Below are 13,756 nucleotides of genomic sequence, written 5' to 3' on the forward strand. Positions count from 1 at the left end.
ATATAAATAAGTATTCTACCAAAGAGAACAGATGATCTGGGTTTGTGCACAAACCTCAAAGCTCAAAGAAACATGGTGGTATTAACAAATCAGGAGAAAGAAAGTAAAAACTTTAAGCTTATTTTGAAATGTTGAGCTTTTTATGCTCATAGCCAGCTCATCCCTGCCACTGGATTTTGGAAATTAAGCTCTCTGTAGAAATAAAACTCATTTGGTTAGGCTATAAAGATGCACTTTTTTTTTGCTCCAAATATTTGTATTCATCCTGATTTGTATGAAAAAAAAAAACACTTCTAACTTGTAACCTTGTGACTAATATTATATCATCTAAAATTTGTGTGGTACTTTACAGTTTTCACAACACAAAACCATACATTATTATTTGATCTTCCCAAAAATGTTATGATAATGTTGAAAATTAACTATCATTATCATTATCACCACTCTCATTATTTTGGATACCTCCAGTATATGGAGCCAACGATCAAAAACTTTTCTCTTATGCAGATATGTACCTTGTCTACAACTTGTAGTTTTACAAAGTTTCTTGTGAGGCACTGAAAAATTAACTAAATTGTTCAGGGCCACAAGGTTAATATGTTCTAGAGTCAGGGCTTAAGTCCAGATCTTCTAGACTTTGAAGTCAATTTTGTATTATGTTATGATTACCTCTTAGTGTTTTTTATTATTACTCTTATCCCTATTGTGCACATAGAGAAATTGAGGCTGAGGGAAATTTTTGGTAACTTTCTCAAGCTATTCATAGTAGGAGAATTTAGAACTAAGACGTAGGTTTCCTAATTCTTGGTCAAGGTTTTTATCGTCATGCCAGGGAGATGTGCTTACCTGCTGCTATTTGTTGTCTTCAAACTATAATGGGGTAAGTGGGAGTAACCAAGAAGATGGAAAACAGTTCTTCAAGATCAATCCTACATTTTAGTCTAATGTGACTTGAGCCTTAATCTTTAATTGCCGTCACCTCACCTTAGTTGCTCTTGTTATTTTTCAGTTATGTCTAACTCTTCATTTCCCCATTTGGAGTTTTATTGATAAAATACTGGAGTGATTTACTATTTGCTTCTCCTGCTTTTATTTTTGAGGAAACTAAGGCAAACAGGGTTAAATGACTTGTCCAGTGTCACAGAGCAGGTAAGTATCTGAAACCAGATTTGAACTCAGAAAGATGAGTCTTTATATGCTTTACTAGCTGCCCTCACCTTAGTACAAGTGTGTACACTTTTTTATCCCCTAGAGGTGAGTATAAATATTTGCAAATTTATAGTACAGATCCCTGGTTAAATCACCTTAAAGTTTGCTTTGTGTATGGAATTGGTTGCATAGACAGGCACTTCCTATGTCTGTTTGTCATTCCCGTTACCTAGAACCATAGAATTTTAGAGATGAGAAAGAATCTTCAGGAATGTCTCATACAATCTCTGCATTTTATCGAGGAAAGGACTGAACCCCAAGAGAGGTACAGTGATTTACTCAAAGTCAAATCGCCAGTTATTGATAGAACTGGACCCTGACTACCACTTCTATTTACTAATTCTGGGCACTGAAGTTCCATTGTCTAAAAGCTTTTAATAACACATCTCAGCTACATTTTATATTTTCTTCAGTGGAAGTTGAAAAATCTACTCTAATTAGAATAGGGTCAAAAACTGATCAGGACAATAATCAAATAAGACTCTCCAAAAGGGGTCCCACTGACAGTATTACTCCTTACAAGAGGACTTTGATGAGCCACCTCGTTAACAGTATTTTCCCCCTAGACCACCATCACTTCCCCAAGCTACTTTGTATTTATTTTATGTTGATTTATATGTATATATGTCTTTCTTCTCTTTCCTACTTTTGGTAGAATGCAAACTCCATGAAGGTAGAAGCTATTTCATTATTTATTTTGTAACTGCAATGTCTAGTCCATGCTAAATACATTATTAGTACTTGTAGTATTATGGTGAAACTTCTTGCCTCATCAGTTTAATAACACTAATGTGTAATTTGTTTATTAGTGTGATTATGGGGAAATCAAACCCCCCAGGATCAAAACTACTAAGTATTGATAAGGGAGCAGTCTTTATTTCTTTTTCTTGCAGGAGGAAGATGTTGCTGCTCCGGGTTATTTTTCTGTTTTCCTCCAGCCTTTCAGTGGCCCAGGCATGGGGAGGATGGAATTTCCAGAATGACAGAGTCCAGAGACTTGAAGCCCTAGGGATCCAAGAGGAAAAGAACTTGTTGGTTCTCACAGCAACAACGCTGCCCAGAGTGCTGAATGAGACTCGGTTTCTGATGGTGGAGTTTTGTGAGTAATCTGACTCCCAAAAGAAAAGGACTGAGCAGTTGGGATAGGGCAAAAGGAGAGTTTAATTTTAGCTCATATTTCTGTGGCATTTTGAGAGTCATAAAATTTTGAAGTTTGAGTAAAAAGAAGGGAAAAAAAGGTTTTACTTTTGTCAGGAGAGTTGTGTCTTATCTAATGTTAGTTATGAAGTGTGAGATCTAGATAAGTTATGCAATTTACAGAACCATAAGATTTGTGAGTTGGGGTATCTCAGTGACTGTATCATTGCCAAGTCATATGTTAAAGAAACCCAAATATAATATATTTGGCCAGGAGTCATTTAACCTCTGCATGAAGATTTCTGAGGGTGGAAATTACTTTCAAGACAGCCTATTTCAAAAATTTGGACAACTCTTAAATAGTTAGGAAGTATTTTCTTGACATGGAGTCAAATTTGTCTCTCTGAAGCTCCTACCCATTGCTCTTGGTTCTGCCCACTGTGGTCAAATATTTCCTTCACAACAACCCTTCAAATATCTGAAACCAGCTCTTTATGTCCCCCCTATGCTGTTTTATCTTCTCCTAAGGTACCATATATAATTCTGTCTTTATATCATCTATTCTAATATGTGCCATGCCCTTCATTATCATCTTCCTCACATCTCTCCCTGCCCCCAGCTTATAAATACCCTTCTTAAACTACTGAAATCAGAACTATTACATGTGATGTTACAGATGAGGATTGACAAGAACAGAGTGTAGTGGAACTATTACTTTCTTGTGCCTAGAAGCTAAACCTCTCAGTTCAGTCCAATATTGTTTTAGTTTTTTTGACTTTGGTATCACATTGTTGAGTCATGTTGGGTTTGTATCCGTTAAAACACTTGATGCATTTTCAAAACAGTTACTATCTAAATATGTCTCCTCATCTTGTGAAATTTTTTTTCACATAGCCATATGTAAGACTTTACAATTATCCTTATTGAACTTTTTGCATATTGACTATGGTCTTGTGTGTGATAAATCCCTTTCAATTTTCTATCACATGAAATGCTGATGTTCATGCCATCTGCCTTTGTCCAAGTCACTGATAAAAACAGTAAACAGCACAAACCTAAGAAATTCCACTGGAGGTTTCCTATTAAGTTGACATTGAACCATTAATAAATACTCTTTCAGTATCACCTAAACAATTCTGAATCCAACTAATTGTATTGTTCTTTAGGCTCAATGTCTCCAATTTATTCAAAAGAATGATTATGAGATACTTAATATCTTTTGCCAATATCTAAATAAATGGCATTTACAATATTTTAATCACATACCTATTTAATAATTTTCTCTCCCCAATCACCTGAAAAGGAAATGAGGTTATTCATTCAAGAAATCACTTCTGAGTAAGCAATGATCTTGTCCACCTAGGACCACATGTAGCATTTGCACATCTCTTCTGTGCTCAGTAATTATTATAGCTATTTTTGTATTTGTCATTTGTACCTTTTTTTTTAACTGAATGTAAACTCTTTGAAGGCAGGAACTGTGTCATATCAATTTTTAAAAACTTTACAATAGTCTCTATAAAATATGTACTTGATAACTTTATCAATTTAAGTGATTTGATATATCTATTTAAATAGATAAAGATGGTTTATTTAGAAAACCTTCAAAAAAGATCAAAGAAACTAAATGAAATAATGGCTTTAATAAAGTGGTAGGATGCAAAATAATCCAAAAAAGTCAATAATATCTATATTTGGCAACAACAGAATTTGTGAGGAAATAGTAGAAAAGAAGTCATATTAAAAATAACTACAAATACTTAAAATATCCAGGGAGTCAATTTACCAAAGTATACTCAAAGCATATAGGTTTAACTACAAAATATTATTTAAAGAAATAATTACTTGAAATTGTAAAAATATTCTTTGCTTAAGGTGAGGTCCTTTAATATAATTTTCAATATATTCAACGTAGCATAAATAAATATAATTAAATTCATTCATAGATATTTGCTACCAATCAAATTATCAAAGAAATTTTCCATAGAACCAAATAGGACAATAACAAATTTCATTTAGAGCAATAGAAGGTCTAGAATAGAACTTCCAGATCTCAAAATATATTATAAAGATATATCTCAAAGTATATTATAATCATAAAATTCATTTGGTATTTTTTAAACAAATAGAAAAGTAAATCACTGGAACAAAGTAAAAGAAGAATTGAAAAGAATTGTTTCCAATAATGTATTGTTCAATATATCTTTAAACATAAATTATATGTAGAAAGACCTTCCCATTTGAAAAGAACTGCTGAAAAATTGGAAAGCAGTTTGAAAGCAAAGGAACATCTTACTTTATATACCATAATGAGCTCAAAATGACTTATGTGATCAGAACATAGATCACACCATTAAAACAGAAAAGAAACAGATTAATTTTTGTTGGAATCTTTACAAACTGCTAACTAATTAGACTTGATCTGATCTTACAAGAAGATGTTTTGGGCCAGAACCTGAAACAAGGTACTAAGTAGAACTAATTAGTACAATGCTTGTGTTTACACCTTTATTCATCGGAGTTCACAAGTATGTCAGATTCACAAAGTAAACTTTGTAACTTGGTGAATTCACACCTCCCTTAAAGCTCTTAGGGCCAGAGAGCACTATGGGAGAAAACCCATAATCCCATTCTCTCAGAAGAGTCAGATATAAGGCCAGTGATGAGAGATCTATTCCAGAATATATTCCACTTGGCTGGCTGGTCGCAGAAGGGAGTTCAACTGCATTGGAGAGGAGCACTCTGGTGCAGACACAGAGCACTTTGGGAGATTTCAGCGGAATTACGCCAGAAGCCCTCTCTCCGAGGCAAGGAGAATATTTTCCATTTGGCTGGCTGGTGGCAGAAGAGGAGTTTTCAGAGGATAAAGCTACGAGTGGAGAGTTCAGTGGACAACCAGATTCATCTTCATCTCACACCACTGTAGTTGGTGGTTGGGCTCCTGCACTTCCCCCACTGAGACCCAGCTGGTCTGAAAGACTCACCAGAAAGCTAGCCGAGCCCAAGTGAAGGAGACAAGAGATTCATTCCATCTCTGTGCTGGTTGGAGGCTGAAGAAAGCAGAGGCAGAGGCTAAAGGACAGAACCTTTGGATTTGGAGATATTTGGAGGGCTCTAAGCTAAACCGGCTGTGTTTTGAGAAAAACAAGAACTCCAACATTTGAACTCTTAACAAATTTTCATGGTAATTGCAGTGGCTAAGGGGAAGAGTTTTTAATCAAATAAGTTTACAGAGAGAAGCACCAAAATTATTATTACAAACTTTAATCATCATCAAACCAATGCAACTAAAACAGAAGGGAAATTATTGGCTGGGGATTCTTTTTTTGCATCAAGTAGTTCTGACAAAGTTCAGATATCCAAGATATATAAGGACTTAATATGAATACATAATATCAAAATCCATTTCCAGTGTGATAGTTAAAGGATATGAACTGATAATGTTCAGAAGTATTAGCAATTCCATGAAGTGACTGATGTAAATCATTAATAACAGAAATGCAAATCAAAATAATTTCAGAAAATTAATAAAGATGACCAAATATGGAAATAGTCAAAGGTGAACATGGGTGTACTTGCTTACTATTATTGGTGGAACTATGAATTAGTCTGGCCATTCTGAAAAGCAATTTGGAATTATTCCCAGAAAAGAATAAAGTTTCTATAAAATTTGATCCAGAAATCTTACTGCTAAGTATATAGACAGCAAGATAAAGACTTAAGGAAGGTCCAATATATTCTAAAGCAAAGCTTTTTAAATTATGTGTTGCAACTCCATGTAGGGTCACATAACTGAATATGGGAGTCATAAAATTATTGTGTGATTTGTATACCAATTTCATATACCTATTACTCTTGAGTTACATAAAAATTTCTTGAGCAAAAATGGGTCACAAGTGGAAAAAGTTTTAAGTTGTGTGTGTGTGTGTGTGTGTGTGTGTGTGTGTGTGTGGGTGTAGAGGGTGGGGCAAAATCATTAGATAATACCCAATGAAGAGGAAGTGATTAAGCAAACCGTGGTACAAGAATTTAATAAAAAATTATTCGTTGTAAAAAATATTGAGGGGGGAGACAGCTAGGTAGTGCAGTGGGTAGAGCACCACTCCTGAAGTCAAGAGGACCTGAGTTCAAATATGGTCTCAGACACTTAACACTTCCTGGCTATGTGACCGTGGGCAAGTAACCCCACTTGCCTCAGCAACAACAACAACAAAAGAAATTTTGAGGGGTAGCCAGATGTTACAATGCATAGAGAATGAGTCCTGAAGTCAGGAGGACCTGAGTTTTCATATCTGGCCTCAGATACTTAACAATAGTTGTGTGGCCCATCCATTAATGCATCTCTCTCTCTTTGAAAGAGTAGAGAATTATGGATATGGAGGATTCCTTATATTATTAAGATACAGGTTAATTTTACTGAACTGCCCTCCCCACTTTCTATGTGTATTTTTTTGTTATAAAAGCCAGATATTTGGATATTATACCAGGAAGCAATATATTCAAAACCAAAAGTGATATGAAGGAAAAAGATATAAATAAAAAATAGAAAAATAAAAAAGTATATCTGGTTTATGCTTCAACAAATTATATATAATGGGGAGTATGGATGGATTGTCTATAGTGGGCTTGGAGTCAGATGATCTGTTTGGTAACCTTTCTTTATTATTTATTAGCTAATAATTTACTGCTAATTAGCCAATAATTAATAATCAGTAATAATAATTACTGAATTAACTATTAGCTATTCAGTAAATCACTTATTTTCTATGACCTTCAATTTCCTTGCCTATAAAACTTGAGACAATAATATTTGTATTTCCAACCTCACAGGGTTGTTGTGAGACTAAAAAAAGATATAAAGTCTAAGGTTCTTTGTCATCACAATTCACTAAAGAGCTAAAATCTACTATTATTACTATATTATTTTCCACACTGCACAAAATTCTACATTTAGCTTGATTAGTCTGAGTCCTTATAAGTAAGGGAAAAATTATTTTTGGACTCTGTAAGAAATCACACATTTTAGAGCACATTAACATCTTTTAGAGAGATTTTTATCAGCAAGCGAGGAAACATAATGAATTTTCTACTTGAACTTTATTTGACTAAAATTTTAAATTAAAACAGCATCTGCTTGTCTCTTTCTAGCCAAGTATTCTGTTTAAATCAAATTTTATGGAACTGTGTTTTATTTGGACTAAAATGATAACTTTTAAAATTCAAAGAGAAATAAATCCCTTCTTCTAGGGTTGCAGATTTGGTGATCAACATTGTGGTCTCTCTGGAGATACTTGGTGTGATGATCTAGCTTGATCAGTTTGACTTCTTTCCTAGTTTGAAAGTTGACCCAATTTTAGTCTCAGATTAGATCTTCTGGTGCCTGCCAATTCTATCACAGTCAATCTCTCCCTCTCTCAGTAAAACAGAAAAGTGAAAATGAAGAATGACAAGACAGAGATGAATTGAGTTGAATTAGGTCATGAGTAAAAACATTTACATAGATCTTCACCCCCACACACAAGCTTTTAGTATTTTAACCTAGCAATGTTTACCCTAACTGTATCACCTACATAGAGAAGAATGTAGGTCAACAGTTAACTACTTTTGGAGTCAGGAAGACTCAAATTCAAATCCTAGCTCTCATGTGCACTGGCTGTGTAACTTTAGGTCTGTCAATGAATCTCTTAGGGTTCCCAGGTAGTTCTATAAGAAGAAGTGATAGAAGGACTCTATCTATAGAAGGATAGATGCTTAAAGAACTTTGCTGTGCTCTGTGAACAAAGCAGAATTGGATTAGCCCAAAGGAAACACAAAATATGCAAAATTAGAGAAGCCACCCCAAATGTTCATATGGACTCTTTGTGTCTGACCTGTGGCAGAGCATTCCGAGCTCATATTGGTCTGATCAGCCCCAGTTGGAGACATTGTAATTGAATTCTAACATAGTGATGTCAGTTTGGTCCTCTTTGAAAACAAAGGGCAACTACTTAGATAAGACTCTCCAAGACAAGTCACTTAACCCCCTTTGCCTCAGTTTCTTTTTCTGTAAAATGAGCCAGAGAAGGAAATGGCAAACAGCTCCATCCAGTTCCTTTGCCAATTAAATACCAGATGAGGTTATAAAGGTTCAACAATAACAACTACTACTTCAAGATCCCTAGTCTAGTGCTGTACCTATTATGGCCTCAGAAACTTCTTCAAAAGGGGATTTATTAAGCTCTACTAAAAAAAACTTCTGTTCTCTGTTGCAAGAAAACTACAGAAGAGGGAACCTTTCTGAAACATTATTTGGATGATCCAGAAGCGAACCTTAGACTTCAGAGTTAATATATTATTTGGAGATCATAGATCTAGATCTGGAAGGATCCTCAGAAACAATCTAGTCTACCATCCCTCTCCCATTTTGCACATGAAGAAAGTCTAGGCACACTTGGTAATTTCTCCAAAATTGCACAGATAGTAAAGCTCAGAAGTGGTGTTGCATCTAGGGCTTTGGACACTAGAGTCAGTGCCTTTTCTGTTGTATCATGACGATATAGTTACTTCCTCACCTAAACCTAATTCACAAGCATGTAAAGACCTCACCCTCCTGAAGTCACTGGTCCTTTTCCAGAACCAATACCTATATTCCAGAACCATTACAAATAATGAACAGCAGCAGCAGCAACCACCATCATATCTGCCACCACCACCATTCATTCCTCTTTCCCTATTGCTATAATTGATGAGGCTAGTCTGAGACAGTATTCTTGGGTCTTAGCTCAGTGTCCCAAAGCTTCTACTGAACTCCTTTGTTTGTACAACCCTGACACTGTTGGTATTCCTAGGGGGCCACTCCCATAAATTTTGAAGTCAAAAATCTTAAAGCAATTAAAAAAACAAAACAAAAATAGAGCAAATACTTTCTTACCCCTTCTCTTCTTTTTTGGTTTTACCTTCAACTCCACATTCAATCTACTCCTCTCCTATTCTTCCTTGGCTGACCGGGTCCCATCCCCCCTTCATGAATTTATAAAAGTTGAATCCTATTTCTTTCTGTTTTTAAGTCTGTCCTTAGATGGCAGCTGTTCAGAGGCCCACTGATCATTTTCAGTGTCATTCTATGGACCTTCTCCAACTATGTTACTCCTTGGACTATACAAGGTGTTCCAGAGGCAGGCACACCATGGCCTTTGACCATGTTTTTTCTTGGAATTGGGATAATCCTTCTGGCTGCAGCAGCACACTGAGTAGAAGGCTTTAGAAGACAGTGAGTGACTCATAAATATTTCATCTCAGTTGAAGATACAGCATGCTACTCAGCAGCCTCTCATTCGGTGAAGAGTTTCCAATGGTTTGAGTTTGCCACAACATTCTGTTATTATTTACCTTCATCTGCAAATACAAACAAGTTGGGTTTATGATCTTGGTCAATTTATTTCTCCTCTCTAGACCTCAGTTTCCACATTTTTAAAACAAGAAGGTTCAGATAAGATGACTTCTAGTTTTAAAGCTCAAATAGAACAATTCCCTTTAGGAGTCTAAACTTAGAATAATACCTGTTTTTGAATTCAGAAACTTGATCTGACTTGGTTAAATTTTGTATGTGGATGATTATAGTTTGTTATATAGTATGATACTTTTAAATATGTCACATTATACCTATGTTCTTCCCCATAAGCTCTGCAATTTACTTAGTCCAAAACAATAGAAATCCAATGTAACTTTCCACAAAATAACAAAAAAGTAGTTTTTGTTGTTGTTCAGTCCTTTTCTTTGGAGTTTTCTTGGCAGAGATATTGGAATAGTTGGCCATTTTCTTCTCCATCTCATTTTGCAGATGAAGCAATAGAGGTAAACAGAATTAAGTGACTTGTCCAGATGCACACAGCCAGTAAGAGTCTGAAGTTAGTATATCCAAACTAGGATAGATGGGCTCTGTGCCCTATGGCGCCACCTAGCTGCCCAAGAAGCTGGATAGCCATCATTAAAAATGAGTCCCTAATTCCAGACTCGGCATTCTATCATACTTCTCCACCTAATTTGTAAAGTAGTTTAGGTACTCCAAAATAATGATTTGTCTAAAATAATTGCTCTTTGCTGTGGGAGTTCATGTTTGATCTTTGTTCTTTGCTTATTAGTCTTTATTATGTTTTATTCATGCTAAAATTAAAATTAGCTTTTAAAACAGCCAACATAATAACAGAAAAGGAAAAGATGCATAGGGTAGGAAGAGATGTAGAGGAAGGCTCAGGTTAGGTCATAGGATTACAGAGTGGGTCATTGATTTAGAATTGAAAGGAAGGCCACCTTCCCTAATCTTCTCATTTTAAAGATGTGGAAAATAAGTTCAAGAAAAGTTAAAGTCATACAGATAATAAGTAACAGAAGGAAGGGCTGATTGTAGATGCTCTGATTCTCCTCCTTCCACTTACAGATTCTACTTGAGATACAAATGATTGAGGAAGAATCAGCAAAACTTTTCCAAGGACAGTTGTGTTCAATAGGAGTTATAAATAAGTATGCTGTTAAGAAGGGAATTCCTTCTGATTTATGTTTTTGAAGTTAAACTTCAATTCAAATGTATTTGGAAAAGGGCACTATCATCTGAGGAATCAGGAAAAGCCTTATGAAAGAGATGATTCTAGCTAAGCTTTGATTATAAATGAACTTCAGTTTATAAGAGGCAAAGATGAAGAAGAAATCCAATGTCAAAGCTTAGATGTTAGTGACAAAATGTTGTATAAAAGGATTAATAAGCAGTCTGGTCTGACTAGTCTGAACAAGAATAGAAGATGTATGATAAAACTAGAATGGCAAGACAGGAGATAAGACCTTGAAGGGCTTGCAATCCTAGAGAAGTTTGTCTTTTATCCTGGAAGCAATAGGGAGCTAGAGAAATTTCTTGAGAGGGATAGCAACACATCATCTTATGCTTTAGGAACATCATGTTGGCAGTTGTGTGAATTGCCATTCAACCATGCTTGTCTCATCTTGTACTTTTGAAATTGAATTTTTAAACACATCTATGATTTGACCTTTAACTCCAATTAATTTTTATCTTAGATTTTGTACAACCAGCCTGTCAAACCATTTTAAGATTCTAACTATATCATCTAATATTTCATCTATCATTGTATCATTTGCAAGTTTAAAAAAATATAGCATCTAAGTCTTATTCCAAGTTAAAAAAAATGAAAAGACTTAGTACAGATCTCTGGAAAGTCCCACAAAAGGCTACTCTTTTTTGTTAACAGAAAACTATTCAACTGGTTTCAAGATTACCTAATTGTACTGTTACTTAGCTTATTACCTAGCCATTGACTATATAATGATATTATATGATTTATATAGCCCTTTAAGATTTGTAAAGTGTTTTACCTTTGTTATCACATTTGATCCTTACAACAACCCAATGAGATAGAGCTATTAATGTTCCCATTTTATAGATAAGGGATATTGAGGCTGACAGAGACGATATACCCAGAATCACACAGCTAAGTTTGTGAAGAAGTATTTGAACTCGTCTTTCTGATTCTAAGTGTAGCATTTCATTATACTGTTTAGCTGCCTCAGAAGAAGCTAGGCAAGGCAGAGTATTTCTGTACTTTCTAATCTCTAAAATCCATGACATAGACTCAAACAAGTAGGTGAGCTGCTTTCTGAGCCAAGAAGAATGAAGCCTAAAAGTGGGACAATGGATAGAACATGGGGGCTGGGAGTCAGGAAGATCTGAATTTAAATCCAGCTTCTGACACTAATTAGCTATTTGACCCTGTACCTAAAACTTTGTTTTGTGGGTGGTTGAATATGGTTGGTTAAATCATGTGATACCTATGTTTTTCTCCATAAGCTTTGCAGTTGACTTGCTCCAAAACAATAGAATTCTAACTTAACCTTCCACAAAATAATTTAAATATAATGTAATAAAATGTTGTTGTTCAGTCATTTTTCGGTTATGTCAGACTCTTTGTGACCCCATTTGGGGTTTTCTTGGCAGAGATATTGGAATGGTTTGCCATTTTTTTTCTAGTTCATTTTACAGATGTGGAAACTGAGACAAATTAGGTTAAGTGATTTCTTCAAGATCACATAACGAGTGTCTGAGGCCAGATTTGGACTCATCAAGATGAGTCTTTCTGACTTCAGGCCCAGCACTTTATACAGTGCACTGCCAAGCTGCAGCATAGTTTAGATCATTCTAAATGGATATCCTGAAATAATTTCTCTTAGCTTCCTTATCTATAAAATGAGCAGGAAAAGGAAATGGTCAATCACTGCAATATTTTAGCCCAGCACACACCAAATGGGGTCACAAAGAGTTGGATACTACTGAAATGACTGAACAACAAAAAAAGTGAGAAGAAATTACGTAAAACATTTAAGTTAACTACTTTTAGTAATCAGTCATTTGACACATTCAGCTCAAAGAAATGTGCTTCCAGCAATACTGAAGCATGAGAAACAATAACAAAACATTGTCCCCTTATACTCAGGAAACACTCTCTCCAAATACAAATTGCCAGTGACAAGAGTAGATATACATGTAGGTTATATATATCTTCACGTCTTCACCTCACTTTCAGGTGAGAAATCATACTGTCCTGGGTAAAAGTTCCTTTAGGAATTTACATGTAGGACAAGCAAAATTTTTCCAATTCTTCTTTGTAAAATAGAGAACATTCCAAATTTATATCCAAACTCACTGTTCATTAGGAGAAGCAAGTTAAAGAACAATGTTCTAGAGACAATAGATCTAGAATGGATCTGACCTTTGGCAATCACTTGACCCCTCTACATCTTGGTTTCCTTATTTGTTAAATCAGGGAATCGAATTAGATGGATGCTGACTTCCTTCCAGCTCTAAATCTATGAATTTAATGAATTATGGATCTTTTTTTATAGGCATAAAGTGTCAATATATTTTAGTGACTTAAAATAATAGGGAAAATTAACATGTTAAGATTTGAGCTTGTCCTAAATGACTCTTGGCTTTTGGATGTATCTCCACAATGCAAATTTTCTCTTAAGTTTTTCCTAAGACACCTTTAGGAAAGCTTAAAGGCTAACTTGGGCATGTTGTGTGCTGCTACAAATAACAGATGTTCTTATTGCCAGTTTGATATCAGAAGTCTTATGTTTTTTCAGAAGTCCTTTTATTATTTTTGAATTCATTTATCCTTATCATTTTAGTGCTTTGATGCCATTTTAAAAATTGTCTAGTGTTGTGCAGTGTTTTGAAGTTATGTAGAAGATTGAGTCAACCATCTCTGCAGTCACCACCATTTTCTCAAGAGTCAGTTAGCCTCAGCTCCTCAAATCTAATTACAACCTTGCTTTAGAAAACAACTAAATCCTCAAATTCAGCATATCTTGTTTTTTTTTTTTTTCCTGTCCTGTCAAACTCTTTGGAAAGGGAAAGGAAGAAAGG

At 35.0% G+C, this 13,756-nt stretch overlaps 1 protein-coding gene across 5 annotated transcripts in view; it reads left to right on the plus strand.

The window, feature by feature from the left end:
• The window catches only part of PDILT (protein disulfide isomerase like, testis expressed), an 84,145-nt gene that overhangs the window by 31,176 nt on the left and 39,213 nt on the right, over window positions 1-13,756 (plus strand). For 3 of the 5 annotated variants that reach the window (XM_052001572.1, XM_052001556.1, XM_052001564.1), the window contains exon 2: window positions 2,103-2,308. In XM_052001572.1, the coding sequence (XP_051857532.1) occupies window positions 2,110-2,308 (199 nt within the window). In that variant the 5' untranslated portion in view covers window positions 2,103-2,109. Of the gene's footprint in view, window positions 1-1,395; window positions 1,475-2,102; window positions 2,309-13,756 lie in introns of those variants that run through there. The other 2 variants (XM_052001548.1, XM_052001581.1) reach the window with 1 other exon arrangement.

The sequence above is a fragment of the Antechinus flavipes genome, chromosome 1 (assembly GCF_016432865.1).
Source record: "Antechinus flavipes isolate AdamAnt ecotype Samford, QLD, Australia chromosome 1, AdamAnt_v2, whole genome shotgun sequence".
Taxonomy (NCBI): Eukaryota; Metazoa; Chordata; class Mammalia; order Dasyuromorphia; family Dasyuridae; genus Antechinus; species Antechinus flavipes.